The sequence below is a fragment of the Pongo abelii genome, chromosome 21 (genome assembly GCF_028885655.2).
Source record: "Pongo abelii isolate AG06213 chromosome 21, NHGRI_mPonAbe1-v2.0_pri, whole genome shotgun sequence".
Taxonomy (NCBI): Eukaryota; Metazoa; Chordata; class Mammalia; order Primates; family Hominidae; genus Pongo; species Pongo abelii.
In genome coordinates, this window is record NC_072006.2 from 35,107,091 (window position 1) to 35,125,408 (window position 18,318).

An 18,318-nucleotide genomic window follows, 5' to 3' on the forward strand; every position below is an offset into this window, starting at 1 on the left:
TCATTCAAGCTTTTAGCGTTGCAATGACCAGGCTGTGTCCATCCTGCTCACCAGACATCCACAGAGACCCGTCCAGGGCCAGCGCAGAGTGAGCACTCAGATTTGTGTAAAAAATAAATTCACAGCACAGTACGGTGGCTCACACCTGTAATCTCAGCACTGCAGAGGCTGAGGTGGGCAGATCGCTTGAGCCCAGGAGTTTGAGACCAGCCTGGCCAACATAGCGAAACCCCATCTCTACAGAAAATACAAAAATTAGCGGGACGTGGTAGCACGCGCCTGTAGTCCCAGCTACACTGGGGGCTGAGGTGGGAGAATCACTTGAGCCTAAGAGGTAGAGGTTGCAGTGAGCTGAGACTGCACTCCAGCCTGGGTGACAGAGCAAGACCCTGTCTCAAAATAAATAAATAAATAAATAAATTCACTCCCTCCCCCATTCCATTCTTCACTTATTTACTTACCCCTTCCTTCCTTCACTCACCTGCTCATTCATTCATTCATTGAGTCAATGGCTCACTTATTCCCTCATTCCTGGCCTCCAGGATGGGAGCAAAGCTGCAGCCCTGCCTCCCCACAAACTCCTCCCTTCACACAGCCTATATCTGCTGAGTGCCTATCAGATGCCAAGTCCTGACAGCTCTTCCCCTGCCACACCTGGTCCATGGACCCTGCCCAGGTGCACACCCTGGTGGACATCCTGTTTTTCTCCCTTCTCCCTGCCCTGACCACATGTCCCGGGCCAGATGCTTATGAAATCCTGTGAGTTCTTCCAACACCAGGGCCCTGCTGGCCTGATGCCCAGAGCTTGGTTTTGAGCCATGTGCTCTGGGACATGGCAAGGCTGGGATTGGAAGCTCACAGCCCTGGTGACACCAAGCCAGGCTGAGACTCAGAGCAAGGCCAGGGTTGCCGGTCCCATCCATGCACATCCATGGAGCACACCTGTGAATGGACTCAACATGAGAATGTGGCCCAGACAAGGCCATGCCATGTCCAAGGTCACAGGGAATGTCAATGAGGGAATCCAGCCATAGCACATCTGTTCACTCATGGATACATCTGCACAGCGGTGGAGGTAGACACCATTGCCTAATATTATAGGGCCAGGGTTTGAATCTCAGCCATTTGACTTTGGGCAAGCCACTTCACTTCTCTGAGCTTTATCTTTTTTATCTTTCTTTTTGTTTGTTTGTTTCTTTGAGACAGAATTTCTTTCTGTCGCCCAGGCTGGAGTGCAATGGCGTGATCTTGGCTCACTGCAACCTCCGCCTCCTGGGTTCAAGCGATTCTCCTGCCTCAGCCTCCCGAGTAGCTGGGATTACAGGTGTGCGCCACCACACCCAGCTAATTTTTGTATTATTTTTAGTAGAGACAAGGTTTTACCATGTTGGCCAGGCTGGTCTCCTGACCCCAGGTGATCCACCTGCCTCGGCCTCCCAAAGTGCTGGGATTACAGGCGTGAGCCACAGCTCCCCGCCGCTTTATCTTTCCTTACATACAGTAGGTGCTCAGTAAATGTAGCTGCTAAAAAATTCAGTAGGAGAGTGAGTGCAAATGCAGTGTGTCAGTGTCTGCAGACCTCATCATCATCATTTACATGCCCGTTGGTGTGTACATGAATGCATGTTGGTGTGCATCCAGGCATATAATGTGCTATTCAAGAACTTGGGTGGGTCCCTCAATTTACATTTCACTGCATGTGTCTGTGAGGTCTTCAGAGCTGATTTTTTTTTTCTCAAAATGCACATCATTCCTGGTGTGGTGTTGTGGAGGATTTTCTGAGCGCTTGTCATAGACAGGAATTGGTGTGTATCTGAATAGACATGTGTGTGCTTGCCTGTGTCTGTGTGGATGTGTGTGAGGGGTTATGAGTATGACCTCCAACCTTATCAAGTTACTTCATTGGTAGAATCTGTGTGGTCATTTCTGCATCTGGGGCATTCTGGACCTGGATTGCTTGGGTTCACATTTCAACTCCGCTAGCTATGCCATCTCGGAGAGGACACTTAAACACTCGGTACTGTTTGCTTTTCTGTGAATTGGCGATAATAGTAACCACCTTATGGTGGTATGAGGACTGCAAGACCTAATGTATGTGATGGACTGAGTACAGAGCCTGGCATGGACAAGCGCTTGTCTCTCACTGCCCCCGTGACTGCCCCTGTGATAGGATATTACTTTGTTCTTCTATTACAGTACTTACCCAGGTATATTGCCATTTGCTGTCCACAGGACTGTCCTTTCCACTAGACTGTGAGTCCCTGTAGGACAGGACCCTGTCTGAGCCATCCATCATCATAGATTATGTGTTGCCTGCTAGTTCTGAACCTCAGACTTCTCTCTTTCATAATAACAGCTGGCATTTAGGGCGCATGTCTGCGTGCCAGGTGCTGTGTTAAGTGCATTAAGCTTCAAACAATCCAAGGGATTGGTATCCTTGTTGTTCCTATTTTGGAGACGAGAAAAACCCCTGACACTCAGAACGGTTAAGAAACTCAGGTTCACACAGTGGCTTGAACACTGGCAGACAGATTCACTCTCAGCCTGCACTAGATATAAGCTGTGGGAGGAGATTGTGGGGGCAGGAATGTTGCTGAACAGAAGGAATGCCTGCCTTCCAGACTGCCCCAGCAGGCTCTCTCTCACTCCACCCCCATTAATCCCTCCCCCATCTATATGAATATCACTGTTTTTGCAGGGTATGGTGGCACACGCCTGTAATCCCAGCACTTTGGGAGGCCAAGGCAGGAGGATCACCTGAGGTCAGGAGTTCGAGACCAGCCTGACCAACATGGAGAAGCCCTGTGTCTACCAAAGGTACAAAATTAGCTGGGGGCATGGTGGCACATGCCTGTAATCCCAGCTACTTGGAAGGCTGAGGCAGGAGAATCACTTGAACCTGGGAGGCGGAGATAGTGTTGAGCCAAGATTGCGCATTGCACTCCAGCCTGGGCAACAAGAGTGAAACTCTGTCTTAGGAAAAAAAAAAAAAATCATTGTTTCTCTCTCTTACCCTGGGGCATCTCAGCCCCCTGCCCTGGCACGGTGCTCCCAGGGATGAGGCAGTGGCTCCAGATCACTCCTTCTTTGGTCCAGTTGTGGGTGAGTTAGAGGGGCTTCTCTGAGCTAACCTAGTCCGCTGAGTCAGTAGGGATGGGGAGGGAATACTGGACTCAGCAGGAGGAAGGGAGCCTCCAGGGTGTTGTGGGGGTTGGGTGCTCAGACTCTTGGACAGAAGAGGGATGGAGCAGAAGGTAGACCCCACTGGTCAGCCTCCTCTCCTTCCCAGATCTTCCCACCTCAGAGAGGAGAGGGAATGGTCCTTTCTTAGGTCCTTTTTGGGGTGTGTTAAACCAGATCCCTCTTATTCCATCTTGACCACAGTAATTTTTTTTTTTTTTTTTTTTTTTTTTTTGAGACAGTGTCTCGCTCTGTCGCCCAGGCTGGAGTGCAATGGTGTGATCTCAGCTCACTGCAAGCTCTGCCTCCTGGGTTCAAGAGAGTCTCCTGCCTCAGCTGCTCAAGTAGCTGGAATTACAGACACCTGCCACCACTCCCGGCTAATTTTTGCATTTTTAGTAGAGACAGGGTTTCACCGTGTTGGCCAGGCTGATCTTGAACTCCTGACCTCAAGTAATTTGCCCTTCTTGGCCTCCCAAAGTGCTGGGATTACAGGCATGAGCCACTGTGTCTGGCCAGCAATTGTACTTTTTGCTCTCTATTTTGAAATAATTGTAGATTTATTGAAGAGTTACATGGACAGTACAGGGAGATCCTGTATATCCTTCAGCCACGTCTCCTTAGTCTCCTCCAACCTGAGACCGTTTCTTGTGGTTTCCTTGTCTTTCGTGACCTGGACACCTTTGAAGAGTGCTGGTCAGATCTTTTGTAGAATGGGTTTTCTCATGATTAGGCTGATGTTACGGATTTGGGGGAAGAATGCCACCCAGGCAAAGTGCCCTTCTCACCACATCATTTCAGAGGCTGTGATATCAACAAGACTTTTGACTGGTGGTGCCAGCCTTCATTTGGTTAAGTGGTGTCTGCCAGATTTTTCCACTGTGAAGTCACTGTTTTTGCCTTTCCACATTCTACTTGTTAGAAGCAAGTTGCTGAGTCCAGCCCACACTCAAGAGGAGAAAAATTAAGCTCCGTTTCCTAGATGGCAGAGCATCAAAGAACTTGTATGCATATGTTAAAACCACCATACTAATTAATACATATTTGGGGGTAGATACTTTGAGGCTATGCAAATATCTTGTTTCAAGCCTGGTGGGGTGGTATGTGCCTGTAGTAGCAGCTACTGGGGAGCATGAGGTGGGAGGATCCCATTGAGCCTAGGAGTTCCAGACCAGCCTGGACAATGCAGTAAGATCCTGTTTCTAAAAAAAAAACCTTGTTTCTCCTTAAAGTTTCACCCACTCATTTTATTGTTCATTGGTAGATGTTGCCTGCAGCAATTATTATTCTGGTGTTCTAATGATGATTTTTCAATTTCTCTCAATCGTTCTACATTTACTAATTGGAATTCTTCTGTGAGAAGACTTGTCCTGGCTGGGCGCGGTGGCTCACGCCTGTAATCCCAGCACTTTGGGAGGCCGAGGCCAGGAGTCGGGAGTTCAAGACCAGCCTGACCAACATGGAAAAACCCCGTCTCTACCTAAAATACGAAATTAGCCAGGCGTGGTGGCGCATGACTATAATCCCAGCTACTCGGGAGGCTGAGGCAGGAGAATTGCTTGAACCCAGGAGGCGGAGGTTGTGGTGAGCCGAGATCACGTGATTGCACTCCAGCTTGGGCAACAAGAGTGAAACTCCATCTCAAAAAAAAAAAAAAAAAAAAGACACGTCCTTTCCCCCCAATTTTTTTTTTAAGAGAGATAGGGTTTTGCTCTGTTACTCAGTATTCAGGCTAAAGTGCAGTGGGGTGATCCTCCTGCCTCAGCCTCCCAAATATTAATAGCTGAGACTACAGGCATGTGCTACCATGCCCAGCTAATTTTTAATTTTTTGTAGAGATGGAGCCTTGCTATGTTGCCCTATGTTGCTCCGGTTGGTCTTGAACTCCTGGCCTCAAGTGATCCTCCTGCCTTGGCCTCCCAAAGCACTGAGATGACAGGCGTGAGCCACTGCACTCAGCCTTACCATATTTTATTAACTAGTCCCCTACCATGAGCCTTTAGGTTGTTTCCAAATGCTTTAATTACAAATAATACTATAGTGTTCCAACATGTAGAGTTGAATCTATAGAGCCACCTGCATAAGAGGGAGAAATCAAAGGGCATGTGTATTTTCTATTTTGATATTGTCAAACTGCCTGCACCATTTATACTCCGTGTGAGCTTCTTTTTATTTTTTTGAGACGGAGTCTCGCTCTGTCACCCAAGCTGGAGTGCAATGGCGCGATCTCAGCTCACTGCAACCTCCACCTCCCGAGTTCAAGTGATTGTCATGCCTCAGCCTCTCGAGTAGCTGGGATTACAGACACGTGCTACCATGCCTGGGTAATTTTTATATTTTTAGTAGAGATAGGGTTTCACCATGTTGCCCAAGCTGGTTTCCAACTCCTGACCTCAGGTGATCTGCCCACGATGGCCTCCCAAAGTGCTGGGATTACAGGTGTGAGCCACTCCACCTGGCCGGCATGGTTGCATTTTTGTTTTGTTTTGTTTTTTTCTTCTTTTTGAGATGAGGTTTCGCTCTTGTTGCCCAGGCTGGAGTGCAATGGTGCGATCTCAGCTCACCACAATCTCTGCCTCCCGGGTTCAAGTGATTCTCCTGCCTCAGCCTCCCGAGTAGCTGGGATTACAGGCATGTGCCACCACGCCTGGGTAATTTTGTATTTTTAGTAGAGACGGGGTTTCTCCATGTTGGTCAGGCTGGTCTCGAACTCCCAACCTTAGGAGATCCACCTCCCTCGGCCTCCCAAAATGCTGGGATTACTGGCATGAGCCACCGCGCCTGGCCTGGTTGCAATTCTAAATAGGCTGCTCACGGAAGGCCTCTCTGAGAAGGTGATGTTTGAGCAATGACTTGAAAGAATTGCCCATGTTGTCAACTGGGGAGGAGCACCCCAGCAGAGGGAACAGTGAGGCAAAGGCCCTGGTCAGGATCCTGGCTGGAGAGGACACAGGAACCTGGAGAGTGGTGGGAGTTGGGGTTACAGAGGAAGGTGCGGGGGGGAGTGGAAATCAGCAAATTGTGTAGGGCCTTGGAGGCCACAGGGAAGGTTTTGGCTACTCTGAGTTAGGTGGGATCCATGGGAAGGTTTGGAGCGGAGGAGGAACATGACCTAATTTATGTTCTAACAAGATCTGTCTGGTACTGTGTAGTAATTAGACTTGGGGAGTCAAGGCGTGGAGTAGGGTGGGGTTCAAAACTCAGAAGCCAGGAGACCAGGGGGAAGCTGGTGCAATGATCCAGATGGGAGGCCCTGGTGGCTCAGACCATGGAGTCAGCTACGGGGATGTCAAGGTGTAGTTGGGTACAGGATATATTTCCAAGGTTGAGTTGATAGGACTTGCTGATGGATTGGATACAGGGTGTGAGGAAAGAGAGGGTGGGGCTGGAGCAGCCAGAAGAATGGGGACGCTACTCTCTAAGATGTGGGCAGCATAGTAGAGGCAGGTTTGGTGGGGGAGGTGGTAATAAGGAGAACAGTTCGAGATAGTTGAGTTTAAATTCAACATCCAGGTGAATGCAGATGGAAACGCAAGCCTGGAGATTAGGAAAAACTGGGTTTGAGAATAATAGCCACCACCTCAGAGGCTGTCGTCCTGGTTAAATGAATTCCCGAATTCTGTAAGGCACTAGGAACAAGGCCCAGCCCCTGGTGAGTGCTAAAAGGGGTTAATTACTCTTCAAGGCCTGGAAAAGATCTCACTTTTGGCTTCAGCCCCCTCTCCCACACCCTGGCCCTCACATTCCTTTCAGAACTAGGGGAAGTGAGTTCTCAAGGTGGCTGAGAAATCTCCTTCCCACCCAAAGACAGGAGCTCCACACTCAGGCAATAGGCCAATCAGGCTAAGCATTTTTTTTTTTTTTTTTTTTTTTTTTTGAGATGGAGGCTTGCTCTGTTGCCCAGGCTGGAGTACAATGGTGTGATCTCGGCTCACTGCAAGCTCCGCCACCCAGGTTCAAGTGATTCTCCTGCCTCAGTCTCCCGAGTAGCTGGGATTACAGGCGTGCACCACCACGCTCAGCTAATTTTTGTATTTTTAGTAGTTACGGGGGTTTTACCGTGTTGGCCAGGCTGGTCTTGAACTCCTGACCTCAGGTGATCCACCCGCCTCGGCCTCCCAAAGTCCCGGGATTACAGGTGTGAGCCACCTCGCCTGGCCCAGCCACTACTCCTGGCCCTAGGCTGAGCATTTAAATCCACTGCAGGACTTGGGTGGAGCTGGAGGCCATTATCCTAAGTGAAGTAACTCAGGAATGGAAATCCAGATACAGTAGGTTCTCACTTATATAAGCGGAAGCTAAGCTATGAGGATGCATGGGCATACGGAGTGATATAACGAAATTTGGGGACTGAGTCCAGGGAGGTTGGGAGGGGATGAGGGATAAAAGACTGCGTATTGGGTACAGTGTACACTGCTCAGGTGATGGGTGTACTAAAATCTCAGAATCACTATAGAACTAATTCATGTAACCAAAACCCACTTGGACCCCAAAGGCTACTGAAATAAAAAGAATTAAAAATAGGCTGGGCGTGGTGGCTCACGCCTGTAATCCCAGCACTTTGGGAGGCCGAGGCGGGAAGATCATGAGGTCAGGAGATCAAGACCATGCTGGCTAACACGGTGAAACTCCGTCTCTACTAAAAATACAAAAAATTAGCTGCGTGTGTGGGCAGGTGCCTGTAGTCCCAGCTACTCACAGTCCCAGCTACTCGGGAGGCTGAGGCAGGAGAATGGCATGAACCCGGGAGGCGGAGCTTGCAGTGAGCCGAGATCACGCCACCGCACTCCAGCCTGGGCGACAGAGCCAGACTCCGTCTCAAAAAAAAAAAAAGAATTAAAAATAAAAATAAAAATAAAAAATAAATCCACCACGGGGAAACCTTAGGCAAAGGACTCACCTTTCTGATCATCAGTTACCGCATCTGTAAAATGAAGACAATATGTCTGGGTACAGTGGCTCACCCTGTAATCCCAGCACTTTGGGAGGCCGAGGCAGGTGGATCATTTGAGGTCAGGAGTTCAAGACCAGCCTGGCCAACATGGTGAAACCCCGTCTCTATTATAAATACAAAAATTAGCCAGGTGTGGTGGCGCGCACCTGTAATACCAGCTACTTGGGAGGCTGAGGCAGAATTGCTTGAATCCAGGAGGCGGAGGTTGCAGTGAGCCAAGATCGCCCCACTGCATTCTAGCCTGGGCGACAGAGCGAGACAACATCTTTAAAAAAAAAAAAGAAAAAAAAGGAAGAAGAAGACAATAATTCCTTTCTCAACAGGTTATCCTGAGGAGCGAATGAGAAATAATGGGTCGTGCCCAGCACACAGTAGGTGCTCTTAAGAGTCTGTGTCTTTCTCCTCCCCATGCCCCAGTGGCCAGGGAGAAAGGAAACAAAGTCAGTATCCATCCCAGCTGTTTATTGAAAGGGAAGGTGGGATGGAAGGGGTGCAGGATGAGGGGCCGTGAGGCACAAGGACAGTAGGGTGTGCCCTGGGGGGGGGGGGGGGGCCGCCTGAGGATCCCCTAGGAGGCCCTTCAGGCTGGTGGAGGCTGAAGATAGGGGTTAGGGAGGGGAGGGGGCGAAAGCCTTGAGCCCTGCTCTCCAGCTGTATCAGAGCGCCTTCTAGTGGTACAGAAGAGAGATGACGCCTCCGGCTGGGGAGGGAGGAGCTGGTGCCTCTGAGAGGGCACATTTATTATCAGGGTCACGGCCAAGACCTGTGGGCTTGGTTTCTAGGTAGGTGGACTTTGAGGGGCAAAGACAACCCACTTTTCCTGCCCCCTACCCCCGGCTCTTAGGGACCATTTAAATCCATATCCAAAGTATATCCAGAGCCACCTGGGACCATCAGGCCTCTGACTAGTCTTTCTGGGCCAAACCTGTCCTCCACCCTGAGGATCCTCAGGGAACCAGGAAGGTGTGGGGCTGGCTCCGCCCCACCTGTAGCACAAGAGCTGGCCCAGGAGGAGGCTGAAGATGTGTTTCTAGTTCCTGCATGCTGCTTTGTTGTGTGACCTTGGACATGTCACCTCCAGCCTCCTTCACCCACCTCACCTATCAACTAGGGCTAGTAATTGCCTATGGTGGGTGGACTAGGGGGCTCTGATGCCAAAATGCAGGTAGAAGACACACTTTGAGAGGCAAACGTCTTCACTCATCCTGCAGGGAAAGTCCAAGTGAGAATCTGGGACCCATTCGAGCTGAATGACCCCCACCCCTTCATCTATGTCTGTGGAGGGCAGTGCGTGTCCTCATCCTGGCGAGAAGAGGAATCTGATCCAAAGCCCTCATGGCAGAGAGGCAGGAGCTGATGGCTTGAAAGGGCAAGGGGCTTGCCCAAGGTCATGCAGAGGAAGGAGTGGGGACGGGTTGAAGGTGATGTTTTCTGCCCTTGAGGGCCTTGGGAAGAGGGTGTGGGTAGGAAGTTTTGGGAGGACTTGGGGAATGATGGCATCTTAGAAGAGTTGGGGCCCCACCCCTGGAGAGGGAGCACTGGGATTTGAGCTCCAGATTTGACCTGGAGTTGGGCTCTAAAGGGACCCTGCTGAAAGGGAGAAGTTGGGGAAACACTGAGAGGGGGTTGTGGTGAGAAGGGGGAAGGATCCAGGACCCACATCTGGCTCCTCCTTAGGCCATGTGGGCAGCTCAAGAGTCCCTCTTGGGCTGGATAGTCTGCACAGAAGATTGCCCAAAGGGGCTGGCAGGTGGCGAGAACCATGATTGGCCACTGGCATTGCGGAAGATGGGTGACAACTGCTGCTCTGGCTCATACCCGAAAACCTCCACGTGGCTGTCGGCTTCAGGGTCAAAGGGCTCTGCCTTGGTGTCCTGGCTCAGCCAGCCCATCATAGCCCAGAAGAGGCAGATGGCGAGCAGAACTCCAGCCGCCACACAGAGCGCCGTGCCTGCCAGGCGACAGGTGCCCAGGGCCTGGTTGTAGTCGGCTGCCCGCTGATCCAACACCAGGAACTCACCCTCACCAATGCCCTCCAGCTTGGGGGGCACTGCATAGCCAGTGGTCAGAGCCGCCACACCCAGCAGCAGAAGCAGGGTCCCCGAGGACAGGCTGATCTGGGGAGAAGCAGACAGACCAGGAAGCAGTCAGAGTCAGCCAGGGGACCCTGGCCAAGGGATCACCTTGGATCCTCACCAGACTTAAGGGTAACCCCTTGATCCATCCTTAGGAGATGGGAATCATAGAACACACTTGCTGGGGTCTAAATGACAGGAGGCATAAACTGTCATGTTCTATTTGGAATCCTGAGGCCTCTTAATTTCCTTCCCAGCTCCCACCTAGCAGTCGGTTTCTCCAGCCAACCCTGCATTTCCCTCCATCCCAACTCATCTCCTTGTCCTTTCTACCTTCCCTGTCTCTGTTGGGTTAACTCCTATGCACCATCAGATCTCATCTCAAACCTCACCTCCTCACGGAGAAGATCCCTGGACTGAGTCGGGTCCCTTGCTTTACTCTGGGCAAACTGTGCTCATTCATTCTTCAATACACTTACCATTGTGCACACTTGGACATGTATTTTGGTTGCTATGTAAGTGATGTCTGCCTCTCCCGCAGTGCTGAGAGCCCCATGAGAGCAGACTGTGCCTGTTTTGGCTCACTAGGAGTTTTCTGTGCCTAGCATGTGCCGGCACAGAGCAAAGGCTGAATAAATGTTTGCTGAATGACTAAATAAACCACAGCTAAAAGAGTTCTTGGAGGACAGGGACCTTATGTCTTAAATTCTGTGTTCCCAAGAGCCTAGCACAGTGCCTTGCAATAAGAAGACGCTTAAAAATTTTAAATACACACTAACCTTTCCTTGGAAGTCTTCGTTGATCATTTCCTCTCCTGGTGTTCTCTACAGACCTGACATGAAGTTATATAAGTTGGCCTCTCTGCAGAGGTTGGCACCTTACCTCCTCACTAGAGTGGAGTCCTTTGAAAGCAGAAGAAGGGACCGTCTGCCTCAGTCTCCTGAGAATATTTAGCAAAGAGCTATGCCCATAGCAGGGACTCAGCTCATTGCCACCTCTACACCTTGACCCATTGGTGCACCCTGGCCGACTAGTCTCCTTGGCTGTTACAGACATCAATTCTTCACATTTTTTCGCTGCCCTGGCCAGGTACTCCGGTCTACCATAGTAAGACTGGAGTAAGATTTAAGTGAGATGAACCTCACTTCCTGCCAGTCAGCAGAGTCCATCTCTTAACCATAGTAATTAGTTCAAGGCTGGCAAGTGGCCCAATGAGAGCCAATGCAATGCTTGTCAGGACTTCGGGAATGAAAAGCATTGTTTCTTATAAATGGTGTTTTAAATTTCTGGCTATCCTGAATCTTTTACCTCTCCATATAAACTACAAGTGTGCACAGTGGTAAGTGTATTGAAGAATGAATGGGCACCGAGTTTGCCCAGAGTAAAGCAAGGGACCCGACTCAGTCCGGGGATCTCCTCCCTGAGGAGGTGACATTTTGTGACGTCCACAAAATAACGTGCTGGGGTTTTGATTGGCATTGCATTGAATCAAAGATCAGGTTGGGAAGAACTAACATCTTGACTATTCCAATCCATGAATATGAATTATTTCTCCATTTATTTAGTTATTTGATATCTTTTGAGTTTTGTAGTTCTTCTCATATTGCAGATATTTTGTTAGATTTATACCTAAGTATTTCTCTCTTCTTTGGTGCTAAGGTAAATGGTAACATGTTTTTAATATCTTACTATTTTGCTTTCTCTTTTCCTTTCTTCTCTCTTTTCTTTTCTTGACAGAGTCTTACTCTGTTGCCCAGGCTGGAGTGCAGTGGCACAATCATGGCTCACTGCAGCTTCAACCTCCTGGGCTCAAATGATCCTCCTGGCTCAGCCTCTTGAGTAGTAGGCATCACAGGCCCACGCCACTACATCCAGCTAATTTTTTATTTTTAGTAGAGATGAAGTCTCACTATGTTGCCCAGGCTGATCTTGAATTCCTGGGCTCAAGCAATCCTCCTGCCTCAGCCTCTCAAAGTGCTAGGATTACAGGTGTGAGCCAGTATCCCTGGCCATTTTTGTTTGTTGGTTTTTTTGAGACAGAATTTCACTCTTGTTGTGCAGGCTGGAGTGCAATGGCACGATCTCTGCTCACTGCAACCGCTGTCTCCCGGGTTCTAGTGATTATCCTGCCTCAGCCTCCAGAGTAGCTGGGATTATAGGTGCCCATCGCCACACCCAGCTAATTTTTGTATTTCTAGTAGAGATGAGGTTTCACCACGTTGGCTAAGCTGGTCTCGAACTCCTGACCTCAGGTGATCCACCCACCTTGGCCTCCCAAAATGATGGGATTACGGGCTATTTTCTTTTCTGAAGGAAATACCACAGGAAATGCTGACTTCCCTTAGATGGTGTGGAGTGAAGATCTGAGGGTCCACACAGTAGTGGCCATTTGGGGAACATGTGGGGAGAGTCTGAAGCTAACAGGCTGCCAGGGCAGGGGCACCATGAGGAGGCTGAAGACTAAGGAAACTTGCAAAGTCCTTGGTGTAAAGGGTTGAACTGCTGGATCAAACTTTGCCTGAAAGTATGCAACCTTGGGTCTCTTCTAAAAAATGAGCAACATTTTCCCTTCTTTTTTTTTTTTCTTTTTTTTTTTTTGAGACAGAGTCTTGTTCTGTCGCCCAGCTGGAGTGCAATGGTGCGAACTTGGCTCACTGCAACCTCTGCCTCCTGGGTTCAAGCGATTCTCCTGCCTCAGCCTCCTAAGTAACTGGGATTACAGGCGCCTGCCACCATGCCTAGCTCATTTGTTTTTTTTTTTTTTTTTTGAGACAGAGTCTCGTTCTGTCGCCCAGCTGGAGTGCAATGGTGCGAACTTGGCTCACTGCAACCTCTGCCTCCTGGGTTCAAGCGGTTCTCCTGCCTCAGCCTCCTAAGTAACTGGTATTACAGGCACCTGCCACCACGCCCGGCTCATTTTTTTTTTTTTTTTTTAGAGGGAGTTTCGCTCTTTCACCCAGGCTGGAGTGCAATGGATTGATCTCGGCTCACTGCAACTTCCGCCTTTTGGTTTCAAGTGATTCTCCTGCCTCAGCCTCCCGAGTAGCCGGGATTATAGGCGCCAGCCACCACGCCAGGCTAATTTTTGTATTTTTAGTAGAGACAGGGTTTCACTATGTTGGCCAGGCAACTCCTGACCTCGAGATCCACCAGCCTCAGCCTCCCAAAGTGCTGGGATTACAGGCGTGAGCTACCACACCCAGCCCATTTTTGTATTTTTAGTAGAAACAGGGTTTCGCCATGCTGACAGAACCGGTGTTGAACTCCAGACCTCAGGTGATCTGCCCACCTCAGCCTCCCAAAGTGCTGGGATTACAGGCATGAGCGGCCATTATTTACATACAATAAATATGTAAATAATTATGTGAGTAATTTGTATGTAAATACAAATACAATGAAGGCTCCCTTCATTATTTAAACCCATTTGAATTGGGTTTTCTGTTGCTTGAATGTGCAAGACTCCTAACTACTACGCTATCTCTTCTTTTTTCCTCTGAGCCTCAAATTCAGACTCATTTCCTCCATCAAGGCAGAGGAATCATGGGAGTTGCTCATCTGGCCTTACCTTCCAACACAGTGAGGGCCAGGGCCGGCGGGGGCACAGGACCGGAGGTCCCTCAGGGTCGTCGCTGAGAGCAGTGCCTGCACAGTCCTCATAGAAGAGGTGCAGGTAGGAGCGGACCCCATACCACTTGCCATCCTCCACGTTGGGGCCGCGGCTGCAGCTGCAGGAACGATTGCAGCTCGGCATCATGGACCCCTGGGAAGCAGGTAAGGTGCAGCTGACGGAGGGAGGGATTAGTGGGAGCTGCTCATGGTGACCTTCATAAGCCCCCCAAATCTTTGTGCCCCACCCGCTTCTCCTCCCACTCGAGACACCCTACACTCATAGCACAGTCAGGCCTTCTGGAATCCCAGCCTGTCCTTCCCGAAGCACACTGTGAATGAGCGAATGCACTGAAGGCCTTAGCCCAGTGCCTGGCAATTGGAGGTGTCAATAAATGTGCATGTTTACTCTGGAGGCCACCCAGTACCTGGGACTGTGGGCTCTGGAGCCTGACCACTTGGACTGGAGTCGTGGACACGCTGCTTCCGGGAGGCGTGACCTTAGACAACTGCTTCCACCTTTCTGGGTCTCAGTTTCCTCATCTGTAAAACAGACCTAATAATCATACTTGTTCCATACAGTTATTGTGTCTAATGCTGAGAAATGGTAGCTGTTGGGATTAGTACTGTAATTTTTTTGTTATTACTTCCATCTTGAACTTTTTAGTCTCCATGTCTGGAATGAGAGAGCCTCACCCTCCGCTCCCCTTCAGACCCCCTCCTGGGGGTAATTGTCATGGCTGACACTTGGGCTGGAGTTCCCAAGCTGCAAGGCTATAAAAGGTCCTCCCCAGGACTGCCCCTGAAAGCCTCCAGATTCCAATGAATTTTGACTCCATTGGAAGTGAAAGTCAGGGTCCCTCAGGATTAGAGGCTCTTGGGCTTAAGAGCTGTTAGATTTCCAGAGAAACCTATCAAATAACCTTTTTTTTTTTTTTTCCCACAAAAGTGGACACAGATCTTGGGAATGGAAGGTACTTGTATATCCATATATAAAAGGTTTGGCCCAAACCAAAGCCAGGAGGTGCTGGGGGAGGACTGGGCTTCTACCCCAGTCTCCATGATGGCCCTCAGCCTTAATTAGCAGCCTCCTACAAAATGAAACAATGTGCTTGTTCCAAAGGGTAAGATAAAGGTCCTGACAGCTGCCTCTCACTTCCAATCAGATGTGGTCCTCAAATCCCTGCATAGAGAAACTCACCGAAACAGCACAGAGAAACACACAGACACATGCTCACAAAGCACACAGAGACATACCCAGATAGGTACGACACACACACACACACACACACACACACACACACACACACACACACACACACACACACACACACACACACACACACACACACACACACACACACACACACACACACACACACGGTTGGAGGTTCTGCTTGGAGTCACACGGCACACAAGATTGCTGTCAAGAAAGCCTGTCCATAAATAGTGGCTGTACACCCTCCTCACTTACAATTCAGGGAAAAGAAGAGCAGGGAAGAAAAGGAGGAAAAACAACAACAACAACAACAAAAGCCATGACAGAGAACGGGAAAACGCAGAGACTAAAAGCAAAGGACCCTCGGAGGAGGAGGGCGAGAGGTCTGGAGAGGAGGGCTCACCGGAGGAGGTGGGCGGGGCGGACTGTGCGGAGGGTGCGGCCAGCGCGGTACCCGCCCCGGCGAGGCGCTGGGGAGGCCCGGGTGGAGAGAATAAATGGGGCCCGGGGGACGGTAGGAGCCTCAGTGCGGAGACCATTATTAAAGACCACAGGTGAGGAGGTGTGGAGAGGGCTTAGGGACTGTTGACCTGGGTCAGCTCCTCCCCTCCAATTCACCGCTTCCCCTACTCCAAATAGATGTAATCACTCAGTCCTGCTGGTACTGGAGAAGGAAGGTGACCTTGACGGTGCCTCCCCCTCGGCCTGGCCCCTCCCCCGGGCATTTTAGGGTTGCAGGGAGTAGGTCTAGCTGGCGCGGGGCGGGGCGCAGGTAGCCAGGACGAGGGTTGCCATGGGAACCGCTAGGGAGGTGTCCCTAGCCGGGAGCCAGGAGGAGCTTGGTGGGAAGGGAGCGGGAAGAGGAGGGGGCTGCGCTGTCGGATGTGGGGAGACTGCGGCGGAGGGAGGAGGCGAGGGGCGGGAGGCATAGGCGAAAGTGACAGGAGCCAGGGCCCGAAGATGGATGGAATCTGTCGGCTCTGCACGGCCTCATTCCATTGTCCTCCCCAGACCCTCAGACTCGCCCACCACAGCGTCCAGCGCTGCCCAGGCCGAGGAGAAGGGGCGCCCTCCCGAGGGGGATGGATGGGGGTGTTGGCCGGGGAAATCAGGCCATTTCCCCCCTCCCTTCCCCACCTGCACCCGCACAGGACCACCGATCCCCTGGTCCACACTAACTGCGTCCTTTTCCCTAGAGAGAAACTGAGGCAGAGAGGGGTAGGAATGGGTTTTTGGTTTGAAGTGTTGGCGGGGGTGGGGGGTGTCCTTTGAAGCCTCTACCCAGCCTATCAACCCTGAGGTGTCGAGGAGCGATGGGGCTGTTTCTATCTCCTCCCCCTGCTACTTCCCTGAGACCCCCACCTCCCAAACCCGAGGCTCAGGCGCAACGGTCCTGTCACTGGCGGGACACAGCCCGGGCTGAGGAAGCAGGCAGAGCGCGGGGATTCTCCAGGGGATGGGGCTGGGGTCTGGCCGCGCGTGGAGCAGGGCTAAGCTCACCTCTCTGCCTGCTGTCTCCGCCGAGCAAGCGGGAGCCGGAGCGGGAGCCCAGCAAAAGCGGGTTCGGTTCGCGCCTGCGCCGCAGTTCGGGGCGGGGGTGACACGGGGACGGGGGAGGGGGGTGCCGGCCCGCCTCAGGGACTGGCTCTGCAGATAGCGGCCCCCTGCAGCTCCTCCAGCTCCTGTCCCCTTCCAGAGTTCCCTTCTCGCTCTGACACCCCAGGTCCCTCACAGAGACCCCTCGGACTCCCTGGGCCCCAACCCCTTATGCAGTCCCTCAAACTCCTCACCGATCACTCCCGCAGTTCCCCACCCCTCTCATGGAAGACCGATCCCCTCACTGAGCCTTCATCTCCTCGCTGTACTGTCAGTCCCTTCTCTAGGTCTCCATTCCCCTTATGGAGCCCCACCCAGTATAGAAACCGGCATCTCCTCGCTGGGCCCCTGTCCTCTTCACAGGCTCCCATCTCTCTCCGGGCTCCTACCGGGAAGTCCCCTCCCACTTGACTTGAGAGCCCCTAATCTCTCTGAAGTCCTCACTTCTCACTCAGTCCCCATCCTCTTTTCATCCTCTTTTCCTCTTTGAGTCCCTACCCCTCCCTGGTACAGGATCAGCTCTTGTACCTTGAGAAGGGAGTTTGGGTGGAGGACTTGGGGTTGGGAGAGAAGTGACTTCCACTTTGGAAGGAGCTAATGACACAGCCTCCCTTGTTCTCTCCTCCCCTAGCCCCAGTTCTGCCCTGGGCAATGTGTACCCACTGCCCATCTCCCTGGAGAGCCAGCCTGTGCCAGGCAGCTGCATCTGCTTCACACCCTGTCATGAGCTGTCAGCCTTGATTTTGTCCCACATTTGCTGTGTGATCTTGGGAAAGTCATTGTGCCCCTCCAGCCTTCATCAAGTACCCTTGCACAAACATGCCTTTGTGTCTTGAGCATCCATTCTGTTTCTCCTTGTGCTAGGGGCTGGGGACACACAGATGAATGAGCTCTGCAAGATAGGGCCACATCTTCCTTTTTAGTTTTTCTTTTTCTTTTTTTTTAATTTTTATTTTTTTGAGACAGCGTCTCACTCTGTTGTCCAGGCTGGAGTGCGGTGGCATGATCACGGCTCACTGCAGCCTCGATCTCCCAAGGCTCAAGTGATCCTCCCACCTCAGTCGCCTGAGGAGCTGGGACTACAGGCATGCACCACCATGCCTAGCTAATTTTTTGTATTTTTAATAGAGACAGGGTTTTGCCATGATGCCCAGGCTGGTCTTGAACTCCTGAGCTCAAGTGATCCACCTGCCTCGGCCTCCCAAAGTGCTGGGATTATAAGCGTGGGCCACCACGTCTGGCCAAGGCCACATATTTCTTGTTCATGTTGTATCTGTGAGCCTCCCATAATGCTTGGCACTGAGTAGGCAGCCCAGTAAATATTTACTGAAGACAGTCTAATAATAGTAGCAAACATATTATGCTCATTATGTGCAAAGTGTTTAAGCATTTTGTATGTTCTATTTACTTACTCATTTAAGTGTGTGTGTGTGTGTGTGTGTGTGTGTGTGTGTGTGTGATGGGAGGAACTCTTGCAGCTCAAAACTAAAGGCCCCAAATGGTGACAGGAGATGGCATTGGAGAGGCAGGCAGAAGTGAGACCTGTGGGGCCTCATAAGCCAAGGTAAGGAGTTTGAGCTTCAACCCAAGGGTAGTGGGGAGCCATGGAGGGGTTATAAAGAGGGGCGGGATGTGATCTGATCTTCATTCTGAAAGGACATCTGGCTGCTGTCAAGAGAACAGCATGT

The 18,318-nt window shown here is 51.0% G+C and overlaps 1 protein-coding gene across 2 annotated transcripts; it reads right to left on the reverse strand.

The window, feature by feature from the left end:
* Positions 1–8,509: 8,509 nt before the first annotated feature.
* On the reverse strand, positions 8,510–16,611 carry NRSN2 (neurensin 2). 2 transcript variants are annotated; one of them, XM_024239147.2, is made up of 4 exons: positions 16,535–16,611; positions 14,244–14,358; positions 13,775–13,969; positions 8,510–10,251 (listed from the first exon to the last, which is right to left on the reverse strand). In XM_024239147.2, the coding sequence occupies exons 3-4, from the start codon at positions 13,961–13,963 to the stop codon at positions 9,826–9,828; spliced, it is 615 nt and encodes a 204-aa protein (XP_024094915.2). In that variant the 5' UTR covers positions 13,964–13,969; positions 14,244–14,358; positions 16,535–16,611; the 3' UTR covers positions 8,510–9,825. The 2 variants fall into 2 exon arrangements, with proteins under 2 accessions (XP_024094915.2, XP_054397713.1); XM_054541738.1 differs by having other exon boundaries at positions 13,775–13,991; positions 16,535–16,605.
* Between the last annotated feature and the right edge of the window lie 1,707 nt (positions 16,612–18,318).

What these genes read in the sequence shown, in the direction of transcription:
- NRSN2 (XM_024239147.2), bottom strand. Translation starts at nt 13,963, where the DNA reads ATGATGCCGAGCTGCAATCGTTCCTGCAGCTGCAGCCGCGGCCCCAAC. An exon ending in GGCCCTCACTGTGTTGGAAG is followed by an intron (nt 10,252 to 13,774) that starts GTAAGGCCAGAT and finishes GCTTCTCCCCAG; the next exon opens with ATCAGCCTGTCCTCGGGGAC.